Raw genomic sequence first — 22,078 nt, 5'->3', positions numbered from 1 at the left:
AAAACACACGGTGGGACTGAAGCTGCACAAACTCACGGGGCAATTCCCCCTCCCCAAGACTAGTTGCGGACTGAACCCACATCAAGCAACACCGCCAGCCCCCAGGCTGCAGGAGGAACACGGGAGTTTTCAGAGCAGCTTTGGGCAGCTCTGCGTTGGTGGCTGCGGCTTTGTTATGGCACGGTTCTACTTGGCATCCAGACAGCACACCGACAGGCCCAGGAGCTCGGGGCGTGGTAACTGGGTGTGCTTGCGAGGGGCAAGGTGCCACCAGAGTGGCAGAGGGACACCCAGAGCCCCAGGAAATGCACTGACACGGACGCTGTCCCAGGGCACCATCAGAGCCGAGGCTGGGAACGGGGAGCCCTGCTCCTGTTCCAAGCCACCAGCATCGACCTCGTGACCCAACAGTCCTGTTCCCTACCTTGCATCCCTGTCAGGATGCTTTGGGATCTCCTTTCAACCCTCAGAAAGGTTTGGAGAGTCAAACTCTATCTACTCCAACCCTCAAAACCAAGAGGGGTGGACTTTAAGGTTTTGCCTGATGACTTCCTGCCCTGCTTTCACTTCGATCCATTCAGCTTCTGAGAAAATCCGTCCCCCCAACTCCAAATTCATTTCAGTACACAGCTACTGAAAGATGCTGTGGTACCTGGAGTGCAGCACCCTCACCACTCAGGGCTGCTGTAAAGCACCACGGCTCCTGCAGCCCACCACCACCACCACCACCACCGCTCCCCTGGGAAAAGCGCTGGGCTGTCAGTATTTATTTCTCCTATTATTAACTGTACTTCAGTAGGGTGGCATGCAGGTCAAGCATTCTCTCAGGAGGAGGGGTGTGGGATGGCACGTGGTGATATTTGAAGTGCTATAATAGACTAAGAGCCCCCACCTAACAGGGCACGGTGCCTAACTCTCTGACAGAGCTACGGTGTTGTAACTGCTGAGTGACAGGGCACGCTGCTGCAGCCAGCCTGCAGGCTTTGCTTCAGGAACCAGAGCTCTGCAGGCTCTGGATATGTCATTCTGCACCCCATAATACCTGAATGCAGAGGAAAACCTTCTCTGCAGTGACTCCGTTTGGGCCTTTAAGCCGTGTGGAAATCCACGTGCAGGGAGCTGCTAAGCCTCTTCCCTTCTGGGCACTGCAGTGCGTGTCCCCGCTCCACCCCCCGCCAAAATCCGCTCTCCTTTGGCAAAAAGGAAAAAGGCCTCGAGCTGCAGGAATTAACATCTCTCTTCCACACGCCGCTGGGCTGTCTCCAGGGCTGGCCCGTTTCCAGTCCCGATCCCACTGTATTGCATAAACACCCACAGCCCAGAGGCAGCGGTGACCAGCAGCTCCCCACGGGCCGTGGGGTTGTTCCGACAGCGACCTCTGAGCTCCCCCAAAGCGGTGCCGAGGGGCTCAGGGTCGTCCTGGGAGCACTCAGGGCTGTGCTGCAGGTCACACGAACACACACAGTGAACAGAGCAAAGAACAAGGTAAGAACACGGGCTGGGTGGGTTTGGCAGGCGCAGGAAAGGGCTGGCAGCTCGTCTTCTGCTTTAGGAGAGTCTGTGTCAGGTGTGAGGTGGCCGGCTGGCCCTCGGTGTTACCACGGTGCTTGGCACCCCTGGAAGCCTTGCTGCTGCTTCTGGTTTTGCTGCAGGGGCTCTTTCCCAGCCTGTAAGGATGCTCAGAATGGGAAGAGTAGCTCTGTGAACAATCAGACTACAGAGGTGAAGCACAATCCGACCAAAGATTCAGACCGGAGGAGACACAGTCAAACGGAGGAGGCTTTAAAAACTATCACCTGCATGAGATATACATAAAAACCCAACAACAAAAACAACCAAACAAAAACCCCACAACATCGCAAGGACAAGCAACTTCTCTGGAAGTCGGAGTTTCTTCCAGTATTCCACACCAGGGGTCTCACTGCGCCAACCTCCTAGGCAAGACGATCACGGAACGAGCAGTAGGGGCAGATCTTTCCGTAGGACAAGGCGCTTCCCTAGCACGACTGTCCCTGCGAGATCCTTACGCCTGGCCTCAGCTACCGACGTGTCCCCGTGGGCCAGAATGGGCAGGCAGGCAACGGAAAGATGCTATAGCACCGGTTATGAAGTTTAATGCAGTTTTCAATGCATTAAAGCCAAAGGATTGTCACCAAACTTGCCTTCCAGGCAAGTTTTGCAGAAGAGGGCAAAGCTACACTCCGGCTGCTTCTGTCCTCACAACGCCTTTTGCACTCACTCCTTGCCTGAACTGTAGATCTTCTGAGCTGTGGCGCGCGTCAGCTCCAAATCCTCCGGGTACCGAATTTCTAGCTCAGTATTTGCTAGGTAGTGAACGCCGGTAAACTCGGAAAAATAGCGGCCGATGTCAGGGTGAGGAATCTCCCGAGGCTCAGAGTTGTATTCCAGGTTCTCTGTTAGGAGAGGAAACAAATCAGTTATTCCCCCACGAAGGCCATACATCCTGCGCCTCTCTCAACTCCTGTTGATGTCTCTGAGCTCTACAAACGCTGCCTCCTGATGCTTTCAACAAAAAAAACCCTAACCCAGGAAAACAGGCAGAGAATATCCCAGTAGGACCGCTTACAGAACCTATTCTCCTAGCTGATGCTGACCCCATTTACCAGTGCCACCAAAATATTTCCTGCCTGAGACCCCCTGGCCTGACGTTAGGCTGGAGCACAGGATGCTGACCTGCTGTCACGCAGGGGACCGCAGGTCTTGTTTGAAATGCAAGGAGAAGCTGCAGCACTGAGCTCTGCTCCCTCAGGTCCCAGGGGAGATCAGTTTCCAGGAGATCCAAACGCTCCAAGGTGTGGGTGACTGCACAAGGATGCCCTCTGCAGGTCTACCAGGGACACCCAGTGCCCATAGCTCCCCTGGAAAGCCTCCCAGTGACCCCCAGTTTCCTCTAGGATGCCCTAGAGACATCACAGGGCAAAACCCTAAACGTAATAATATACCTAACCCTAATTAGGACCCTAAAAAACACATATGGAGCCAGCTTCTCCCACCAAAAAACCTCGAGTGCCTTGCAGCTCTAAGGCACCAGCCTGCTTTCCAAGCATGTCTCACACAGCAAAATTCACTTTTCTAAATCCCAGGCTCCTGAAGTAAGAAGTCCCCAGAATGAGCACGTTAATTGTTTCCCAGAGCACCCCATTTCCTCCTTTGCACTAAACTCTAACCTGATGAAGCACAACAGGTAAACAAAGCACTAGCGTTAAAGCGTAGCGGTGACCCGAGCTGAGGGCCTGTTTGCTCCCTGATTATTTGCTTAAATCAGGGTGAAGGGGAGGCAGCCCAGCAATAAATCACCTGTGCAGGTGCCCTGCAGCAGTCCCCAGATGATGTCATTTTTTCCAGTACAGTGCCAGATACACAGGTAGGAAAAAAAAACACACAAACACAACACTGCCTGTGTCCCAAAGTACCTTATCTGCAAGGTAAGGGGGGCAACATGTTGGGATGCTGAGAACGTGGTTCAGGAATAATCCATCTGCCTCTGAAACACGCTCAGTTCACTTCAGAGAGCACATACAAGTGGTATTCATCCATGCAGGCTCTGTGAAGCAAGCTGGACTTTGGTAAGAGCTACCATATGTCACTGTGTGCAGCCAAGAGCACGAGAGCTTTCTGCACCCCAGCGGGCTGGTGTGGTCCCGTGGGCTGCGAGGCCCCTTCTCGTCCCGTACAGCCACAGGGGAATGATTTGCACTGCGATACACCCTGCAGAAACAGGGCTGAGCAGTGAGCTGTGCACAAACGGACAGACACGGTGATGAAACAGAAGCTGGCAGGGGGGAGGAGAATGGGAGAAGCGGATTTGAAAAGGTGGGGAGCCTGAGAAACGTGCTGACGAGCAGTTTTGGAACAGCAGGTACCTGGCCCGTGCTGCCAGCAAGCAAACAAAGGGAGGACAAGAGCAGACAGGTAGACACCAAGCCTGCTGCACAGGGCAGGTGTTTTGGAATTAGCGACAGCTCAACCTGCGGATTTACAGGAAGGACTCAAACTGAGCACACCTATAATAAGCTTGGTGTTATTTCTGGTTAAATCTACAAAGACTCAGTTTAAAAAAAAAAAAAAACAAAACACATTCCCTCCTTAAAGCCAGGTCAATAGGTTATGAAATACTCCCTTCCCAAGTGATCTGAGGTTGTATTTTATAGGGGATACTCAACAGACAGGCAGAAAGACTTCAGCAAGCAAAGACAACCCCCTGGTTTTCTCAAGCAGCATCAAAACTCTTGGATGCCACTGACAGCAGTTTCAAACTACAGCCTGGCTAAAACACAAAGTGCTCAGGAACCAGCTGTAATCAGAGCTGATTATACTTGTTTATAAACAATTAGAGAATAAGAAATGAGATGACTCAACCCCAGAAGCGCTGTGGAAAAATACCACGTTAGTTTCCACTGAGGTGCATATTTTAAAATTAATCCATGGCACAAAATATTTTTTTTTCCAGACTATTTAAGAAGTAAAATACTGTTCAATATGAACCATAAAGTAGTGCTGCAATGTCCTGTGCCCCTACTCCATCCTTTTTTTTTTGTTAGTTCTACTGAATATAATGTGACTCTCAGGAAGGTAAGAAACACCTGCACTTGAAGTGTTTCAGGCTACAAAGGTAGGAGTGTCCCCTCGTGAAAAAACACCTCTTGCTCGTAGGTATGGGATCAGAACATGCTAGGAGCACACCCTAGCAAGAGCTGAACTGCATTTTGTCCATCGTTTCCTGTTCAACAGCTTCTGCATCTTCTCTTAACAAAATATGATCGGGTTGTGCAGCTGCCCTGCCAGCTGGATGGGATGCCTCTGTGTCACAGGGAGAAAAACAGGAGATAAAGAAACACCCTGCTTGCAATGTACAGAGTTACAGACTTTTTTAACCTGAGTTCAACACTTCTTCCCTTATCCTAACCTCATATTCTGACCATGAAATAAGAATTTTGCTCATGGTACTGTGCATAAAGAACACACAACTGAGATTTCTGCACCTCTTGGCATTTGTGAAGAGGCATTCATTTTAGTCCCTTTCTTACCAGAGATGGCACCAAAAGCCACGCTATTCGTGTTCTCTGGGATCTTAGCACACGAAGTCTCTCAGTGAAAGGTGTTCAGAACCATGCCCTAAAACGAGCAAAGTTTGGGTGTTCTCTCACAAGACCCTACTTTGAGGTCCTTCCCAAAGCATGACCATAATTTCACAAAGCAAGAGTTGCTGACAGAACTTTGAACTTCAGAAAAAGTTGAATTAGCTCTTCCAAAAGCAGTAATCCTGGTTTATACCATAAAACCAATCGTGTCCAACACACACTTGTTTCTACGGCAAGAGGAGATTGTAACAAAGGGGTCCTCAATGTTCATCCCTAGCAGGACTGATTTCACAGAAATCAAACAAAATATGTCTGTGAATTCAAGACAATTCTCCTTCCTACCCCAACTCTAACTTACACTTCATGCCTCCTACTTAAGAGCTGATCACTTAAGCGTCGTCTTCTCCTACTGCACTTTTTAACAGACAGCAAACTGAGGAGACTCCTGCTCACCTTGAGCAGCGTATCTGCAAGAGCCATCTTCCACTAGCACGTTGTAGAAAGGCTGGTGGGGGCCATGTGGGAGGCTGTGGACATTCATGTTTCGGATCCATTCATGTCCCATCATGCAGGCAGGATCCCAGCCGTAGATGACGCAGTTGTAGCCATATCTAATTAAAAAGAATACACAACACAGGCTATGAAAACTCCAGAGCCAGCTCTTTTCGTCAAGGCTAATAGAGCACAAACGGAACAGAAGCCTCCTGTGAGCAGGCACAAGGAGGAGAGGAGAAGAACATCATTATAAAAAAACTTGTGTGCGTACGTGTTTGTGTTCTGAGGTGGGTGGGAAATGACTAGAAGTGACTGGGCAAACAGACAGGAACAAACAGCTGAGGACAAAGGAAAGCCAAATTTGAACAAGAAATGAGAGCGGGGAAGAGACTGGGATGTCAGCAACAAGGAGAACAGGAAACAAGAAACAGGGAGGGGAATCAACCACTCTACCGTGCTGTGCAATTACTCCTGTTCCCATCACGCAGACACGGTAATCTCAGTGCTAATTCCCAGAAACAAAGCCAGCATTATTGTCAGAGTATTTATGAGATTAATTGTGAGGTATCATAACTGACACTGCTGACACTTAAAATATGCTTCAGATGTCTCGCTGAGTTGTTTGGAGGAATGGCCACAGCCACACAGTGCCAGCACGTCGTTCTGGCAGGGCTGTGCAGACAGGAACACAAAGCCCCTGCGCAATGCAGGAAGAGGCAGTTAATAACAGCGCAGGGTAAGATTCATAAGCTGTCTTTGCCATCTCATCTCTTCTGAAACCAGTTCTGTTCCACAGTCCCTCATTAACCGATTACAAATGTTTCTTCGAGAGCTCTGGACTGTGGAAATTTTTATCTGTGATACATGATGACTCACAGGAGGCACCTCGCAAACCTCTCTGCAAACAAGCAGCAGCAAAAACGCTTGCTCTCTCAAAGGAGAGACAGAGCTCCCCTCATTTTTCTAAGAGGTATGCAGCATAGATGCATGTGCCTGACATTTTCTGTTCCAGGTACCTCCTTGGCAGATAAAACCCCGTCTCATTATGGCCAGAACAAACACTTCTGCACTTGTCATTACAGCGCAGCCTCCTGCTAGCGCAGGGGAGGTTTTGAAGAGCTCACCTCTTGTGTTTCATAATCAGCCCAATGGAAAAGCAGACCTCTTTGTGTTTCTCATCCGAGCGGTGCTTCACCTCGGGTCCCACCTCCTCCTTCCGGCGCTCAATATGCTCTAGGGTATGCTGAACCAAGTACCCGACCGCCCCGTGCTGGGATGGATCCAAGGCCTGAATGTGCTGCAAGATGTCCAGAACCTTCAGCAAGCAAAACAAGATTGACAGATTCAGAACAAGCCTCTACAGCAGTCAAACACAAACAGATACACTTCCCGTGTTAGCTGGGTCTAAGTGCCCAGGCCTAGAAGTCTGCCACACAAGTTTTCCACGCAGAACCGAGAACCTTTGCTCTAACTACACGGTTCCAAGGAGTAGACGCTTGCTTATCCTGTAGTAATTGCAAACATTGCTCTCCTCTATTTTTAAAGCTCCCTATTCCTAAGGAAGGGCACTGCTGAACAAAGTAACTCCCTAAAACTAAGTCATACAAGCTAATGGCATCACATGTTTCAGCTACAGGGCATCAAAGAGACTGCTTCAAGGTTTCTGAGATGTTAGAAGAATTCTGAAGCTAGTCTGCTGAACCCCTGCTGTGAAGTGATTTCAGATGACTTCTGCTGTACTCCAGAACAAACATTTTAGCTTTAAAAAGTTCCTCAGCACAGAAGGAAATGCAAATAACCTGTACGATGCTGTACCTTGAAATAGTGAACAGGAGACAGAGAACCTGCTTGACGCAGGATAACTAAAGGGCACTGACTTCAAAAGTGTTCCCAAAGTAGCAGACTCTGTAGATCCAAAGTACCAGCCTACCAACACCCTCTGGCATGCCATTGGAGCATCAGGACAGAACAGCTGCCACCAGTTTTGTTACAGGCAGGCAACGCAAGTTTTTATCTTCTGGCATCTTGTTCTTAACAAAAATGTTGTCTAAACAGATTTGGAAAAGGCAGACACATCCATCTCAACATCAAACACCTCAAACGCTGCCTCACTTCCAAAATCTGACACCCCTCAGCAACTGGCAAGAGATCAAGGATCATCTCCTTGATCACATGCTGCAAGTTTTGGTGAACCTGAATTTAGAGTGGGGCAGAAGAGGAGACCTCAGGCTACTCAGCATGAGCATCAGTCCAGCACTGAAAAAAATAAACTCAAAAAAAAAAAGCAGAAGAAAAGAAGAAATACTGCTCAGGCTTCTCAGCACTTTAAATTGCTGGCAGGCATCTTACTGCCTTAAGAAGGGTGTGAAAACTGAAAAATCCTGCAGAAAGGGGAAGGCCTAGCACAGTGACCACGGCTGCCAGAGATTCTTGGCAATTTCATTTACTCTTATTTGCAAACATTCAGGACAACATTCTGGACAGCTTTGCTTGAGTTTTAAGATTTCGTGCCACTTTCCGTAAGTTTGGCAGACCTCTGTGAAATCTGGTATGTTCTGTTCTGTCAGGCATACAGGCTTCTCTGGCTAACTGTAATCCTATACGATAGCCTGGCAGGACTGGATGCATGTGAGGATGCCATAGGAGAAGTCTGGAGCTGTACGTTTTCATTGTGTCTGGCAAAGTGGTGCAGAGAGCTACATGCAAGAGTCAGCCACGGGAGGCATTATCTGTCCTGAGGGGCAGCAAAATGCAAGTACGTAAAGCCCACGTGCCTCACGAACACAAAGCTGAGTGCCAGAAAGGCGAAATCTTCCAGTATTTCATTTAGCTCTCCTCTGTTTATGTACACTCATCATTTCTGCTCAGTGGGCCCCCCCAGTAATTTCTTACTTTGGGCTGCTTTTTCTGTGGCAACCCTAAAACTTGCTGTCCTAAGAAAGGAACAGCAAACTTAGCACAGTTTGTTCTTCTAAAGGAAGGCACCTTCTCCAGCAGTCACGTTTCAGTTAATTTAGTGGGAAGAGCTTTGCCTTCTGCCCAGCTGTCCAGCCAATCCTTCTGCCGAATCACCCAAACCTAACGTTTGGATATGGCACAGGCAGTGCCAAAGGGAGTGAATTCCACTAAAGCACAGGCAGTTTCAACAAAGAAACCTCTCTTTGCTGCAGTGACGTGCTAAAGAAATACTTTTTTGTTTGTTGAGTTACATGTTTTCTCCCTGTGCCTCCCCCAAATTCAGTAAAAGACACGGATGACTTAGACAACTTGCTGTCTGTCTGTACTGTCCTTCCCACGCTCACAGGATTCTTCAAGGCTGAAGGTGATGTTAACAGCCCTGTCCTTGGGATTCTTTTTTAAGTTGCTTTTTCACAAGAGCCGCTGATTGTGTACCTAAAGTTTCAGAGAACAGCTTTGTTGTTTGCAAAAGATAATTTCCTACAGGTTTCCTGATATGGTAATTGTTCCTTTCCTGTGACTCCAGCCAGACTCCTATCACCACCACCTCAATCTAGGCATACCGAGTCCTTACCTCTTACACTTTACAGCTAGCTACAAGTCCACAGTATTGGTTTTAAGACAAATTGTCAGACTGGGGCTGTAAATCATAAATTATGACTCAGACTTGAGGCTGCTCACGAGTTTCCCCTAGAGCAAGCAAGAGTCATCCTCTTTCCTCGCTTCACGTAGTAGAAATTGATTCTCCGAAACGTGATAACTCGTTCAATTGTGTTTATTACAGAAACAACTTGTGGCAGACCGTAATGCAAGTTGATGTAGTCCAAAAATCAATAGACTAGTGTTAATAATGCTTAGCCTATCAGAAAACATATGACCGAGTGGCGAGGTACCTTTTCTGGCCAGATTCCCAGGTGGAAGTATAACCTAGCCTGGAGCATTAGATGCTGCACATTGTCCGGATACATGGCCAGGTACAGATCCAACGAGTCTCTCAAGAGTTGATAAGACTGATCAGTGCTTTCTCTGCCAGCAAAAAAGAAACTCAATTGTAAGGCTAGCTCTTCAGTTCCTATCCCTAATACGCCGGTGTACAGGGATAGCCACCAAAAGCAGTGCTACAGGTACAGGCATGCTCACTCCATGTAAGTGACAGTCAGCCCTGGAGTCACTCATCACATCCAACAGCCTGCTGGAAAGGGAAAACGCTACACAGTTGAAAACAGGCCTCTACCCTCCCACTTCACCAGTATTCTACTTGGTCAAATGATCATACTCAGAAAATTCACTCTGTCACTTCCTTCTGAAATTTGCTTTTGTTCCCCTTGCTTAATTACACCTAAAGAGATGCTTTTACTCTCTGATTTCTTTCTGTTGCTACTTGGAAAAGTGATTAGCAGGACATTTGAAAACAAAAGCATATTGTCAACAATCCTACAGCACCATCTACTCATTTAAGCATATGGTTTATGCCTACCTGGTCATCATAAAGGTCTCTGTTCTCAAGGGAACAGTTCCTATCTGCTTTTCACATAGTAAAAAAAAAAAAAAAAACAAAAAAAACCCACAACATAGTTGTGTCCATTTTCTTGAGTGAAAACGATCTATTCTTGCTTCCATGCAATACTGCTGCAGGAGGTGATCAAAAGCAACTAGACACTGCGATGTGACATCCAGAGCTTTCAAGACTGCCTGGCGTGACTGATGCCTTTTTAAAGCCCTCACTCCAGTACTGCGAAGAGGCAGTATCAGACAGGCAGACAGCACACCATGGGCCCTTTTTTCCCCCACAGCCCTTACGGGCCAGATGACTTCAGTTACAACTCACCGCTTGCCCAGGTTTAAGAGGTTTCCCACCATGCGCTGCAGGACCTCCTTCGAAGTCACCACCCCATAGAACTCCTCCGTCACGTGGTGGCCTATAAGGTACTCGCACTCCTTCACGGTCAGCTGCTTCCCCTTCCCAAAGGCGTCAATGTAAGTGTAGTCAAAAATATCTGTGCTTCTAATAAGACATCAAGGAAACCAAGCTGTGATGCTGGGCCTTGTGGTAAAGCAGGATTACCTATTGCTGTTCTCCTAGCACTTTCAAGCTTGTTTCTAAAAATGTGCCATTCATACCTCAGCTCCCTCCCTCGTACAAAGAGATCACCTGCTACCTTCTCTCTCGTTTTTCACTCCATTGTTCCAGTTCTTTCCTTCACATATTTTCAGGTTTGCTGTATTTATTGCTAGATTACATGATGCTGCTGCACTGTAAAGTGTAACAGAGCCCACACATATGGTATCTGAAGCCTACTGCCAGAAGGGGTATATATAGACAAAAACATGGCTCTGAATTGGACTGCTGATGTCATTCACAAAATATACATTTCTGTAAATTGATCACAATCTGGTCAAAGGTGTGTCCTGCACTGACTCAGAGAATTGAAAGAGTGCACAGTACAACCGCAATGGCCTCTAGGAGCTGTTCTGTGTGAAAGGTCAAGTGAAATAAGCACCTTTTTTCTTTTTTTTCTTTTTCTTTTTTTTTTTTTTTTTGGTAATCTTATTAAACAGGAGAACAATCACCTCATACTTACTATTATTTCACACTCAGGAAATCTGTTATATTTCCTTAACAGAAGAATTGAGTTCTGGGAAAGTTTCTCTAGACAGCTGATCTTTTCCTTATAATTATGGATGGAAAATAACTAAATATCCTGGTGTAGGTTTGGAGCTGTAAATTCTTTGTGGCTTTTATAAAAAAAAATAAAAATAAAATGATAAAACTTCAAAAGACAGCAGATCACTTACCCTTCTTTTCCTTGACACCATCGCAGCAGAAAATGGCTAGGGAAGTTGACTGGCTCAAGTTTGACTCCCAGCTGCCTGGCAATTGTTAAATAAAGCACAGACAAACTGATGGGAATTCCTGTCCTGCGGATCAAAACCTGGAAGGATAGAAAAGTGGGGGATATTAAGAAAAAAAAAAAAACTCCAAGGTTTTAATTCACAAATGAAAACACGCCAACTTAACTGAATATGCACTAAAAGATGACAGGAAATTTACAGGAAATTACTCTTCAGAGACAGATTTTTTTTTTTACTACATTTTGTCATATGAAACACCCCAAGTAGCATTTCAAGCCTTGCAGCCTCCTAGGTTTTGCCTAACATGCACGTACCTGGTGAATGTATGAATTCAGGGAGTTATAGTAATCCAGCTCATTTCCTTTGTATTTTAACTGCTCATACAGGACACAATTCATAGCATCAAGTACCTGCCGCTGAAGCTCCACTTCTGGAATCAGGACCTCTCCTGAAAACATACAAAGAGAAGACAAGTATACTTAACCTTCATGCACTGAACCTCATAGCAAAATTCCTTTACGTACAAAGAACATAAAGACATCTTGATTCAAATAGTCAAGAGATTGGCTGGAGCACACAGCCCTAGTGCTCTGCTTACAGTGTGGCCCGGCTCAGCGGATTGCCACACACCTCAGCTGTGTATCAGTGCTGCCTTGTTTCCTCCTGCAGCTGCAGGACCTGACCCTGACCACCCCGTGCCAGCACAGCACTGTAGCTGGACAGTCTCACTGGCCAGGCATGGGAAGTGTGCTTTCACTGCTCGAGTCCCAGTTTGACCACTCTAGATATACAGACACAGACAGACCAGTCATTCCCTCTTCGAAAAGCAGCAAAGATTAGACTAATGCTTATAAAAACACAAGAAGTAAGATGCTGCCTGACCTTTGGAGATGGTAAAGCCTATACCTTTTCTATTGCTGCTGATTGCCAAGACTTGCTGAGGAAAGGACCTGTCCCACGGCTCTGCTACACACATCAGGACTGCTTAAGACTTCAGGGACAAACGAAAAAAAAAAAAATAACACCACCACAAACCAATCCTTTTTGCCTAGACAGCATCAGATGGACAACCTTGGGCTATCGAGCTTCTGTGGCTGAACAAACAGCTGCTGCCTGAATGATAGTTTAAGCAAATGTCAGAACATGCTTCAATGGGATGAAGGACAATAATGCTTTAAGCTTCAATAATTCAACAGCTGTTTCACCTTATCTGCCTCTGTTGAGACCTGCAGAAATGGTCTGCAGTAAAGCATATGCTTTTATACAGTACCTGCCTTGGAAGCCAAGCTGGGGTGCCTCGCATTTTTCGTCCGAAGGACTTTGCGCACTTTATCAGTGATATCATCCACCTGTGCCTGGACACTTTTTAAGCAGATGTCTGACAGCGGGTTACAATATTGGTCAATTAAAACAGCACCTGGAAAAAACAAACTACATAAGAAACAGGACTTCAGTTGTTTTTTGTTTTGTTTTTGTTTTGTTTTTTGCTTATTTTTGTCTACTCTAAATTCCAAATCTATGGCATACAGCAAGCAATTGCAGCACAACACAACAACTTTCTTCTCAAAACTCTCATTTGTATATTGGATTTATCACAAAATGCAGAGAACGAGCTGACAATGATAAATGCCAGTTAGACTCTGTATTTCCCACCCCACCTTTCTGAAAAGGAAAGCAATAGATTTGTACATTGAGCAAGTATGCTGCTGGACAAGTCTTACTTAACCAGCCAACTCCTGTCACACTGCATCTCCTGGCATCCTCCCAGCTCATGTTTCTTGTTCAGAGCCTCAAACAACCTCAACTTCACTTCTGCATCAGTTCTGATTTCTTCCTGCCACATCCTCAATCGCCATCATTCTTGCTCAATGCTCCCTCTTCTGCTACATTCATCCTTCCATGCCTGCCCTCCATCTTCCTGTCAGAAACCCGCTATAACAGATTTTCATTTTTCTTCTGCCCAACCCTCTCCTGTCAAACTTCTGCAGAAAAAAAATAGCCCTTTCTCAGAATAATCTCCTTGTCATCTTGTCAACCACGCTCGTTCCAAAGCCTCCATATTGCCCAACCTTTAGAATCAACTATATTCACCTGCAATCAATTCACCTGCACTGATTCACCCTGCCTGCAGCATACTCCTTGCTCTTGTCCAAGGAGAAAGGAGAGAGGTTTTTCTCTTTTCTGCGGAAAGGAGATGGTAGGGAGCTGACCTGAAATCAGATCACTCGGTCTGATAGGCCCTGTTCAGCCCCTAGGCCACAGTTAAAATGCTTCTGCAATGTCAGCTGGTCAGGGTGCTGAACTGCTGCTGATCTCTTCACTGCACTGTTCAAATCCAAGTATTTTAACTTTTTTCCATTGCTTCTCTGTTTACCTGTCCATGCACAACTATTTGAGCATACAGCACAGAAAGAAGCCAATGGAATGCTGATTATTGATGTAATGCTATGCAATTACCATAATTTTTTAAGGATTTTAGGTACAGCAAAAATCCAAACTTAATTCTGAGTCGCTGTCCAGGGGCTAGTTGACATGTAAGCAAGGAAGCTTCTCTCCAAGTAAAGCAACAATGATGGAAAGCTGTCATTAACTGCTCTGCATCGGACTTCTGCTAAGGACTTACCCTCTAAAAATGACTGCTGATCAGTAGGGCGTTGAAGATACTCCTTCAGATTTTTTAATATGTTCTGTTGCCGTAGGAAGTAGAGAATTTTCTTTGCATAATACTTCCAGGTGAGGCCTTTCCTGCACAATGAAACACAAGAAGTTGTATTAGACAAGCACTTCAAGAGTGAACATTCCATTTAACTTTTCCAGTGAAGACATCTACCTTTTAGACATTGCTTTTCTGAACAAGACCAATGACACCACAGAGTCAGCCAAAGAGGTAAATATTAAGAGCATACTTATCATCAAAAGAAACACAACTTATGACACTTACAAAATATTGTCCCCATCATCTTCAGCTTTTATCTTGTCACTAAGATACCATTTTGAGAAGACACAGTATCACAGGAAACAACACAGATCCTGCTTAAAGTAGTTCAAGAATATCTGAATGAAATACAATTTTATTCACAAAATGTCCTCTGATTCTGTGTTCCCCCAGAATATTAAAATATCATTTCACCAATAAAAGAAAAAGATGAGAGACAGGAATGTATGTCCAATAATATTCAGAACAAAATTGCCAGAGAAAAATGTCTTTTTTACTCAAAAAAGGCTGGAAGGGACCAATAGTTGGCCTGTAGATCACACAATACGAAACCTTAAAGTTTTCATAGTAAAATCCCTTACACTTTCTATATTAAGAAGTGAAGGTAGAGTGCCCAAAAAGCAGCAGAGAGCTGATTTGAAGAGGTCACTGGAAATATGACAGCCCAACGTAGAGGCATTCAAATCACATGCATCTGAGCAAGCCCTGGCCTTCAGCAATGGGTTACCCATTGCTTCAGCACGCACTTTTACACCAAATAGTTAGGAATGGTGCCTCCTGAAACCAAAAATCAAAAAATAAAAACAGACACAAACACAAGAGAGGATTCTGCTGATATCCTGGCTCTGTCCTTGCCATATTTTTAAAACAAGTCCAGCTCCTTTCTTCATGAAAAAATCTTTTTCCTGCTTGCCTGTTCTCTCCTCCAGATTGCAGGTCAAATCAGTCTTCTCCATCCTAACGAACAGGAGAACAATCAAACCTCATAACACTTCATCCTCTTCCAATACATTGGGACGCTCAATAGGGACAACTGCTTTATTGGGATATCTTCCAGGGAAATGATTTAGCCTAACGCTCCTGAATGGCAAAGACTACAGCTTAATCAGGGTGTAATTAGCATCAATTCTGCTTTATTGGGAGGCATTTGGCCAGTGCGAAGGCTCAAAAGCTTTTTAACCAGTTGTCAAATGAGAGATGTTTAGTCCCAGTTCAAATAGAGAAGGTAATAAAATGGATGTGAAAAGGCAAAAATGAGATGATTGTCATTCCAGTTATGTTTTTCCAAGCTCTACTAACAGTCCCTTTAATCAAGGCTATTAGACCCCATTGAGACAAATGTATTGCTGCTTTGTATCACAGCAAAACCAGCATTGTTTATATGGTACCAACAGAAAAGCCTTTAAGCAAGCCTGTGAACTATTCATCTCACTCAGTGTTACCCATGGTAATGAGAACACCCAGGCAGATGTGAACCAAAAGTTTTATTTACCCACTTGGCATTTCACCTGTCCAAAGAATTTACCAAGCTGCAAATTTTGCAGTGGTTCAATTAAACTCAGATGTTTATTTGGGGACAAAAAACGTACCTATCTACTACAGCTAAGAAAGGCAACAGGAGAGATTAAAAAAAAAAAAAAAAAAAAGGGGCTGTGGTTTCATGATGTGGGGAGGGATTTACAGTGGCAATCCACAGTGAAGTACTCCTGTTCCCTCCTGTGTTGTAGGCCCATACTGAGAGAACTGTTGGGAACTTGCAAGGAAACAAGCAAGCAACAAACAGCAACACGAAGCCAGAGGACCTTCTTCTTGTAGGATGGTTTACACGGGTTCTTCTGAGAGTATTAAATGTGTTCTGCAATTAAACGCACAGTAATTCTCCCCAGCCTCAGTAAGACTGGGGATGTTGGTTTTTGGGGCGATGAAAGGAGTGAAGCTGACATCAGGCACCCATCACAGTACCATTCTTCTTTAGCCACTGAAAGGAGAAAATCCCTTCCACTTCTAATACTTCTTATTCTTTCTTACCTTCCTTCCATGTTAAGGATACACATCAGCTCATCCTCAAAGAAGTGACTTGGGCATCCAAGAGTCTCGATGTCACTGAATCCATCACAGGGGACCTGCCAAATCAGACACCGAATTATGCAGAGCACAAGAGATTGTTTCTTAAAGAACGTGATTTCATAGAAAGTCTCAAAACCCTACAGCAACCTGAGCTAACTACTACAGCATTTGGGGCTCCTGCAGAGGTGTATGGACCAGCCCTGGCATTTCAGATCACACGCAGGCTGGGCCCAAGCTTTAAGGTGGAAACAACTGCCTGTGGCTGACTAAACCTCTCCATACCCTCCCTAGAGTAGCAGATTGCTCCTGGAGGAAGGAAGGAATGAAGGAGCGGAGCAGGAGCTTTCATTTCAGTCTCAAACCTCAACTGTTTAAGCAATATTGACGAGGGCCAAACTGGACCTATCAGGTTGTTAATCTAAAAAAATATCTGAAACAGTAATTTTTGTGTCTATATTCGTAACATTTTCTTGCAAAAATTGGAATTTTTAAACTCTGGTTGAACTGTAAAAAATCTTATCTGCTTTCAAGCTTTTCAGTACAGGAAATTAACAAAATTTAAGGAAAAAAATGGGATTCCTATTATACTGTATCTTAGTGGCACTCCACTGGATCTAGCAGAATTGGGTTGAAAAGTCTCCTCCCTGCAATTCTAAGCAGAGAAGCAAGCTGCAGTTTCTAGCCCACAGGAGACAGTCCTAATTTTTAGGAATTCGGGTATTGCTGAGTAATGGTCTCTCAACAGTCCTTGCATACGTGATTGAAACAGTAGGAAGCCAGGAGGCTCTGCGGTCGGTTAATGCCCTGACACACATTTCACCACATTAAAACGTCTAGCTGCTGCAACCTCAGTGGAATAGGTCAAAAAGAAGAGCCAAGACATATGCATCTCCTAATTTTCTACTGGCCTCATGGCCTTTCTCTCTGGGGAAAAAAAAAACAAAAAACAGTTGCCAGCATAAAATCAGACTTCGATATGGGTCTCCAATGACTCTGGGGATTTCTTCACTGGACCACAATGTATTTGTGAAGGAGATAGAGAGGAGTGGCCATTTACTGGCTCTAGCATGAACTTTTTAATTCAGCTTTAGTTATGTGCAGCTTTTAAGTCTATTTCACAGAATTTCAGGTTGACCCAAACCTTATAGGTAGCCAAAACCCACAGCCACCAACTGAGCAAACAGACAATGAAACTGATGTTCCATGCTTAAGTAAGTTTTTCTGAGAGACTAAATTTTCACTTTTTACACAAGACACATAAGTGTGGTGTCATGGTTAGGTAAAGAGCTTGAATAATATGCTTTCCAATTCAGTGAACCTATTGTGCTTCAGTCCTGCTTTCAAATTATTCCTGACAACTCTCAGAGGAGCATATCCTTGCACGAGGCCTGCAGGGAGATAAATTGATAGGCTGTGGTATATGCAAAGAAACTATCAGTCCTTCAGAAGTCGCTGAGCTCATAGAGCCAGGTCTGAACATGCAGCGATGAGCAAAGAGCTCATAAAGACACAATGAGGATCTCAGCAACAGCCATATGTGGTCTGCAGAACGTGCCTTGGACTCTGCACAGTTTGTACCTTTGGATTTTGGACCATCTCTCTCATTTTGGCCGGCAGTCTAGCATTCTCACATAAAGTGAGGCAATACGAATTCTGACTGCACAGCTGAAAAATATGTGGGGAGAGACCTGAAACTGCTACAAAGTACTAACCAAACAGCTAGGCTACTGCACATGCACAGGGATGACTTACGTGCTCTGAAAAGAACCTTTTGGAGAACGAAGCTACAATTCTCTGGGCTTCTAGTCCAGCACTGTGCCGTGCTTTGTATTCTTCAAGCCAGCTAACACCGTCTGTGTGGCTGTAGTATTTCAGCAGCGATGGCCACCTACACAACAAGACAGAAGTGAACAGGTTCATTAGTAGAATCATAGAATCATAGAATATCCTGAGTTGGAAGGGACCCTTAAGGATCATCAAGTCCAACTCTTGACACCGCACAGGTCTACCCAAAAGTTCAGACCATGTGCCTAAGTTCACAGTCCAATCTCTTCTTAAATTCAGACAGGCTCGGTGCAGTGACCACTTCCCTGGGGAGCCTGTTCCAGTGTGCAACCACCCTCTCTGTGAAGAACCCCCTCCTGACGTCCAGCCTAAATTTCCCCTGCCTCAGCTTAACCCCGTTCCCGCGGGTCCTGTCACTGGTGTTAATGGAGAAAAGGTCTCCTGCCTCTTGACACCCCCTTACGAGGAAGTTGTAGACTGTGATGAGGTCTCCCCTCAGCCTCCTCTTCTCCAGGATTTCAGCATTGCTGAAGATCTCCAGAACTGTAAAAAGTTGTAACCACGTGGCTTGAGGAGCTGACCCACTGACAAGAGACAATACAGCCTCAGATGTAATCGTACAAATTAATCCAATGACTGACTCAGGCATCAAAGCATAAATCCAACTGATTTCAACTCAATATTACTGGTTATTTTAAAAGTAAGCTCTCCTGTGGCCTGTCAACAGCAAATGTTAACAGGAAACCTTCAAAAGGTTCATACTCCAGGTATCTCAATATCTATACCTGCTGAACACTTCTGAAATTTCCTCTAGAGCTTTCCAAGATAAACACAGGTATTGCATCAGTAAAACAAATAAAGAGTTTTATAATAGAAAAGTTTGCTATTCTGAAGATGTACCACGTTCAAGCTAACTTGCCAACTAACAAAGAGAATTCACTGTCTTGTGTTCTTCCTCCTACCCTTGTGGGTCTAATTAAAAGGACGCACAAACCAGAGCTCCCTCTACTACCTTGCTGGTGGCAGCATCTGCTGGAGGGAAACAGAGTTCTGAAGTCAAATCGTGACAGCTAGATGACTTTGCAGGTCATTTTTAATATAAGAAATATTAAAAAATAAACCCCAAACCAAACCCCTTTCGTGTAAAAGAAAGCTGGACCTGCTTTACCAAGTCTAAAAGCTAACACACAATTTATAGCTTAATAAGAAGCATTTCAAGGTACGTGAACAGAAAGCCTAACTTAAAGGCAGTGTTTTGGGGTCTATTACCCCCAACAGCACCTTTCCTATTGAAGTGGGCACATGCTGCCATTACACAGCCCTACGCAATAAAATATATGCCAGTGCAGCTATACCCGTGACTCTTCTGAAGGCACAGAGACCATTTGGGTATGAATGTGAGGCAGGATGAGCACAGGTGGAAATATTTTGGACAGCATGGGACAGAAAGACAAGAGAAAGGCCTCCTGTAATTTGCAGGGGGGCTTTTTTTTCCCCACATTTTGACATTCTATTGGTTAACATTGTTTTTTTACAATGTTATCTTTCTTCAACTACATGAATTGCCTTAGGTTCTTTTCAGGTTATTTATATAAATAAATATAAATAGTAATTTGTGTGTGTGTATATATATATATATTTATATAGAAAATAATACATATATATACACAGGACAATTCTTATATCCCTACCTGCATATTTACAGCCAAATATTTAAATCACTACTTCCATATAATAATTTTTAGCAACAGACCAAAATGCACTGTTCTGTCCATCCATACCCTGAAGACATTTTACTGCCTGTTAAAAATAAAACTGCACTGCCATCGCAGTTACACAATAAAGTCAAAGACTAACCAAATAGCTTCACATCACACAGTAACCTTTCTCCTAATGGATCCCTGGCTGTTCATCTATCGCTGAAATGCAGCCACGTCGTAATAACAGTTACGATCATTTATTGTAGCAGGAGAAACAATGATTTCTTGGGTTGAAATTACATTGATGATTTTTGGAAAATAAAACATAATTACGCAAGGTGGAATCCTGCCAGGACGACGAGGTCAACATGCACACTCCTGCCAAAAGCTCTATTATCAGAGACAGAGGAGGACTGCAGCATGTGCTAATCGCCCACCACACTCAATTTCAACTGTCGGATCTAAAGCACTTGTAGAAGTTCAGGTTTGCTTCAGAAATTAGAACCGCTGAACTGGTGAAAATACTTGGCCAGCCATGCCAAGCTCTAGCTTGCTGAAAAGGGGAGGCTGTAATTGTCAGGCAGCCTTTTTTCAAGGGAGGAGAGGGAATAACCCCCTCGTTTAACTCTGCTGAGTTCTCGAAGCCAAGTGTTTACAGGCATACTGCTGCTTTTCCTGTGCCAAAACACAGACAAAAGCAGGCAGCAGATGAGCGTACCCTGCTCTAGACAGGCTGGTGGCCCCAGCGAACGCCTGGTGCTCCTGCAGCCATGAAAGGAAGCAACGCAGCCAATTCAACAGCTCCAGGGGCTTCAGCAGGGCTGTGCCCCCCTCGAGGCACACTGAGACCACCCTGGGGCTAAATGAAACCCCAAGCAGCAAACATCAACCCAAAGCCTCGTCCTGGGACAGGACAAACCTCTGTGGCTGCTGGGGTGGCTGCAAAAAACGAGAGCACAGCGCAGTGGGGCCGGGAGGCCAGCAGACAGCCACAGTGTGTGCACCCTGTTCCCGGTCCCCCTCCCTTCTTCCTCCTCTTCCACCTCCATTTCTTCCTCCTTCTCCTATCTTCTCTTCTCCCTCACCCCCACTTCTCCTCCTCCTCTTCCACCTATCCCTCCTCCTCCTCTTCTTCTTCCTCCTGTTCCTCCCCCTTCTCCTCTTCTTCCTCCTCTTCTACTTCCTCCTATCCCTCCTCATCCTCTCCTTCATCGTATTCTTCTCCTCCTCTTCCTCTTTTTCCTCCTCTTCCTTTTCCTTCTCATCCTCCTCCTCCTATTCCTCTACTTCCTTTTTATCCTCTTCTTCTTCTTCCTCCTCCTCCTATTCCTCTACCTCCTCCTCTTCCTCCTGTTATTCCTCCTCCTCCTCTTCTTCCTCCTCCCCCTTCTCCTCCTCTTCCTTCTCCCCTTTTCCCTCTTCTTCCTCCTCCTCCTCCTCTACCTCCTCCTATTCCTATTCCTCCTCTACCTCCTGCTCTTCCTCCTCCTCCTGCTCTTCCTCCTCCTCCTCTTCCTCCCCCCTCCTCCCGTTCTACTTCCTCCCCTCCTCTCCCTCCTCCCCCTTCTCCTCCTCTTCCTCCTCCTCCTCCTCCTCCTCCTCCTCTCCCTCCCGCCGCCCGCCCCCCGGGCGCTGCCCACCTGAGGCGGAAGCATTCCCGCCACACCTTGCCGCGGGGCTGGCAGGCGTCCCGCAGGCGGCGGCAGGTGCAGGCCACCCGCCCGATGTCGGCGGCGCCCAGCACCCCGCAGCACAGGATCAGCTCCAGCAGCTCCCCGGGCAGCTCCGCCAGGCCCGGCCGCCCGCCGCCACCGCCTCCTCCTCCTCCTCCCGCCGCCGCCGCCATCTTGGGTGTTTACCTGAGCGGCTCCCCCCCCCCCCTCCCTCTTCTTCCCCTGCGGGCAGGGCTTAGGGAGCGTCGCTTCCTTCCTCGGCCGGCAATGCGGGCGCTAGGGAGCGTCTGTAAAGTTCACGCTGGAGAGGGGAGCTGTATGGCTGCCCCCCCTTCCCCCCGAGCGCTGCCCGTCCCTACCAGCTTTGGGCTGTCTGCATCGTGCCAACGGGGCTGGCCGGGCAGGGGGGAGGATTGCTGGGGGTGGCGCTGCCGCCGCCGCCGCCATGGCTGTGGGGATGCCGCTGCTGTGGCTGTGGTAGTATCTGAGGGAACGCCGCCATGGCTGTGGGAATACCTGAGGGAATGCCACTGCCATGGCTGTGGTAATACCTGAAGTAACGCTGCCATGGCTGTGGTAATGCCTGAGGGAATGCCGCTGCCATGGCTGTGGTGATACCTGAGGTAATGCTGCCATGACTGTGGTAATTCCTGAGGTAACGCTGCCATGGCTGTGGTAATACCTGAGGGAATGCCACTAGCATGGCCCTGGTAATACCTGAGGTAACAC

General features: G+C 46.1%; 1 protein-coding gene across 2 annotated transcripts; it reads right to left on the bottom strand.

Moving 5' to 3' along the window:
- Window positions 1-1,436: 1,436 nt before the first annotated feature.
- On the bottom strand, window positions 1,437-21,522 carry FBXO21 (F-box protein 21; the record flags this gene model as incomplete). Of its 2 annotated transcripts, none has more annotated exons than XM_082774347.1 (12): window positions 1,437-2,414; window positions 5,556-5,713; window positions 6,722-6,912; window positions 9,449-9,581; window positions 10,384-10,560; window positions 11,352-11,488; window positions 11,723-11,856; window positions 12,679-12,825; window positions 14,032-14,153; window positions 16,153-16,247; window positions 17,944-18,079; window positions 21,317-21,522. In XM_082774347.1, 12 exons carry the CDS (start codon window positions 21,520-21,522, stop codon window positions 2,236-2,238), a joined length of 1,815 nt encoding a protein of 604 aa, XP_082630473.1. In that variant the 3' UTR covers window positions 1,437-2,235. The 2 variants fall into 2 exon arrangements, with proteins under 2 accessions (XP_082630473.1, XP_082630474.1); XM_082774348.1 differs by lacking the exon at window positions 21,317-21,522 and adding an exon at window positions 20,010-20,563.
- Window positions 21,523-22,078: the final 556 nt, after the last annotated feature.

This window comes from Aythya marila (genome assembly GCF_965140915.1).
Source record: "Aythya marila genome assembly, chromosome: 17".
Classification (NCBI taxonomy): domain Eukaryota; kingdom Metazoa; phylum Chordata; class Aves; order Anseriformes; family Anatidae; genus Aythya; species Aythya marila.
The sequence above is the reverse complement of the archived record's forward strand: the minus strand, read 5'-3'. Positions and strand labels throughout refer to the sequence as shown.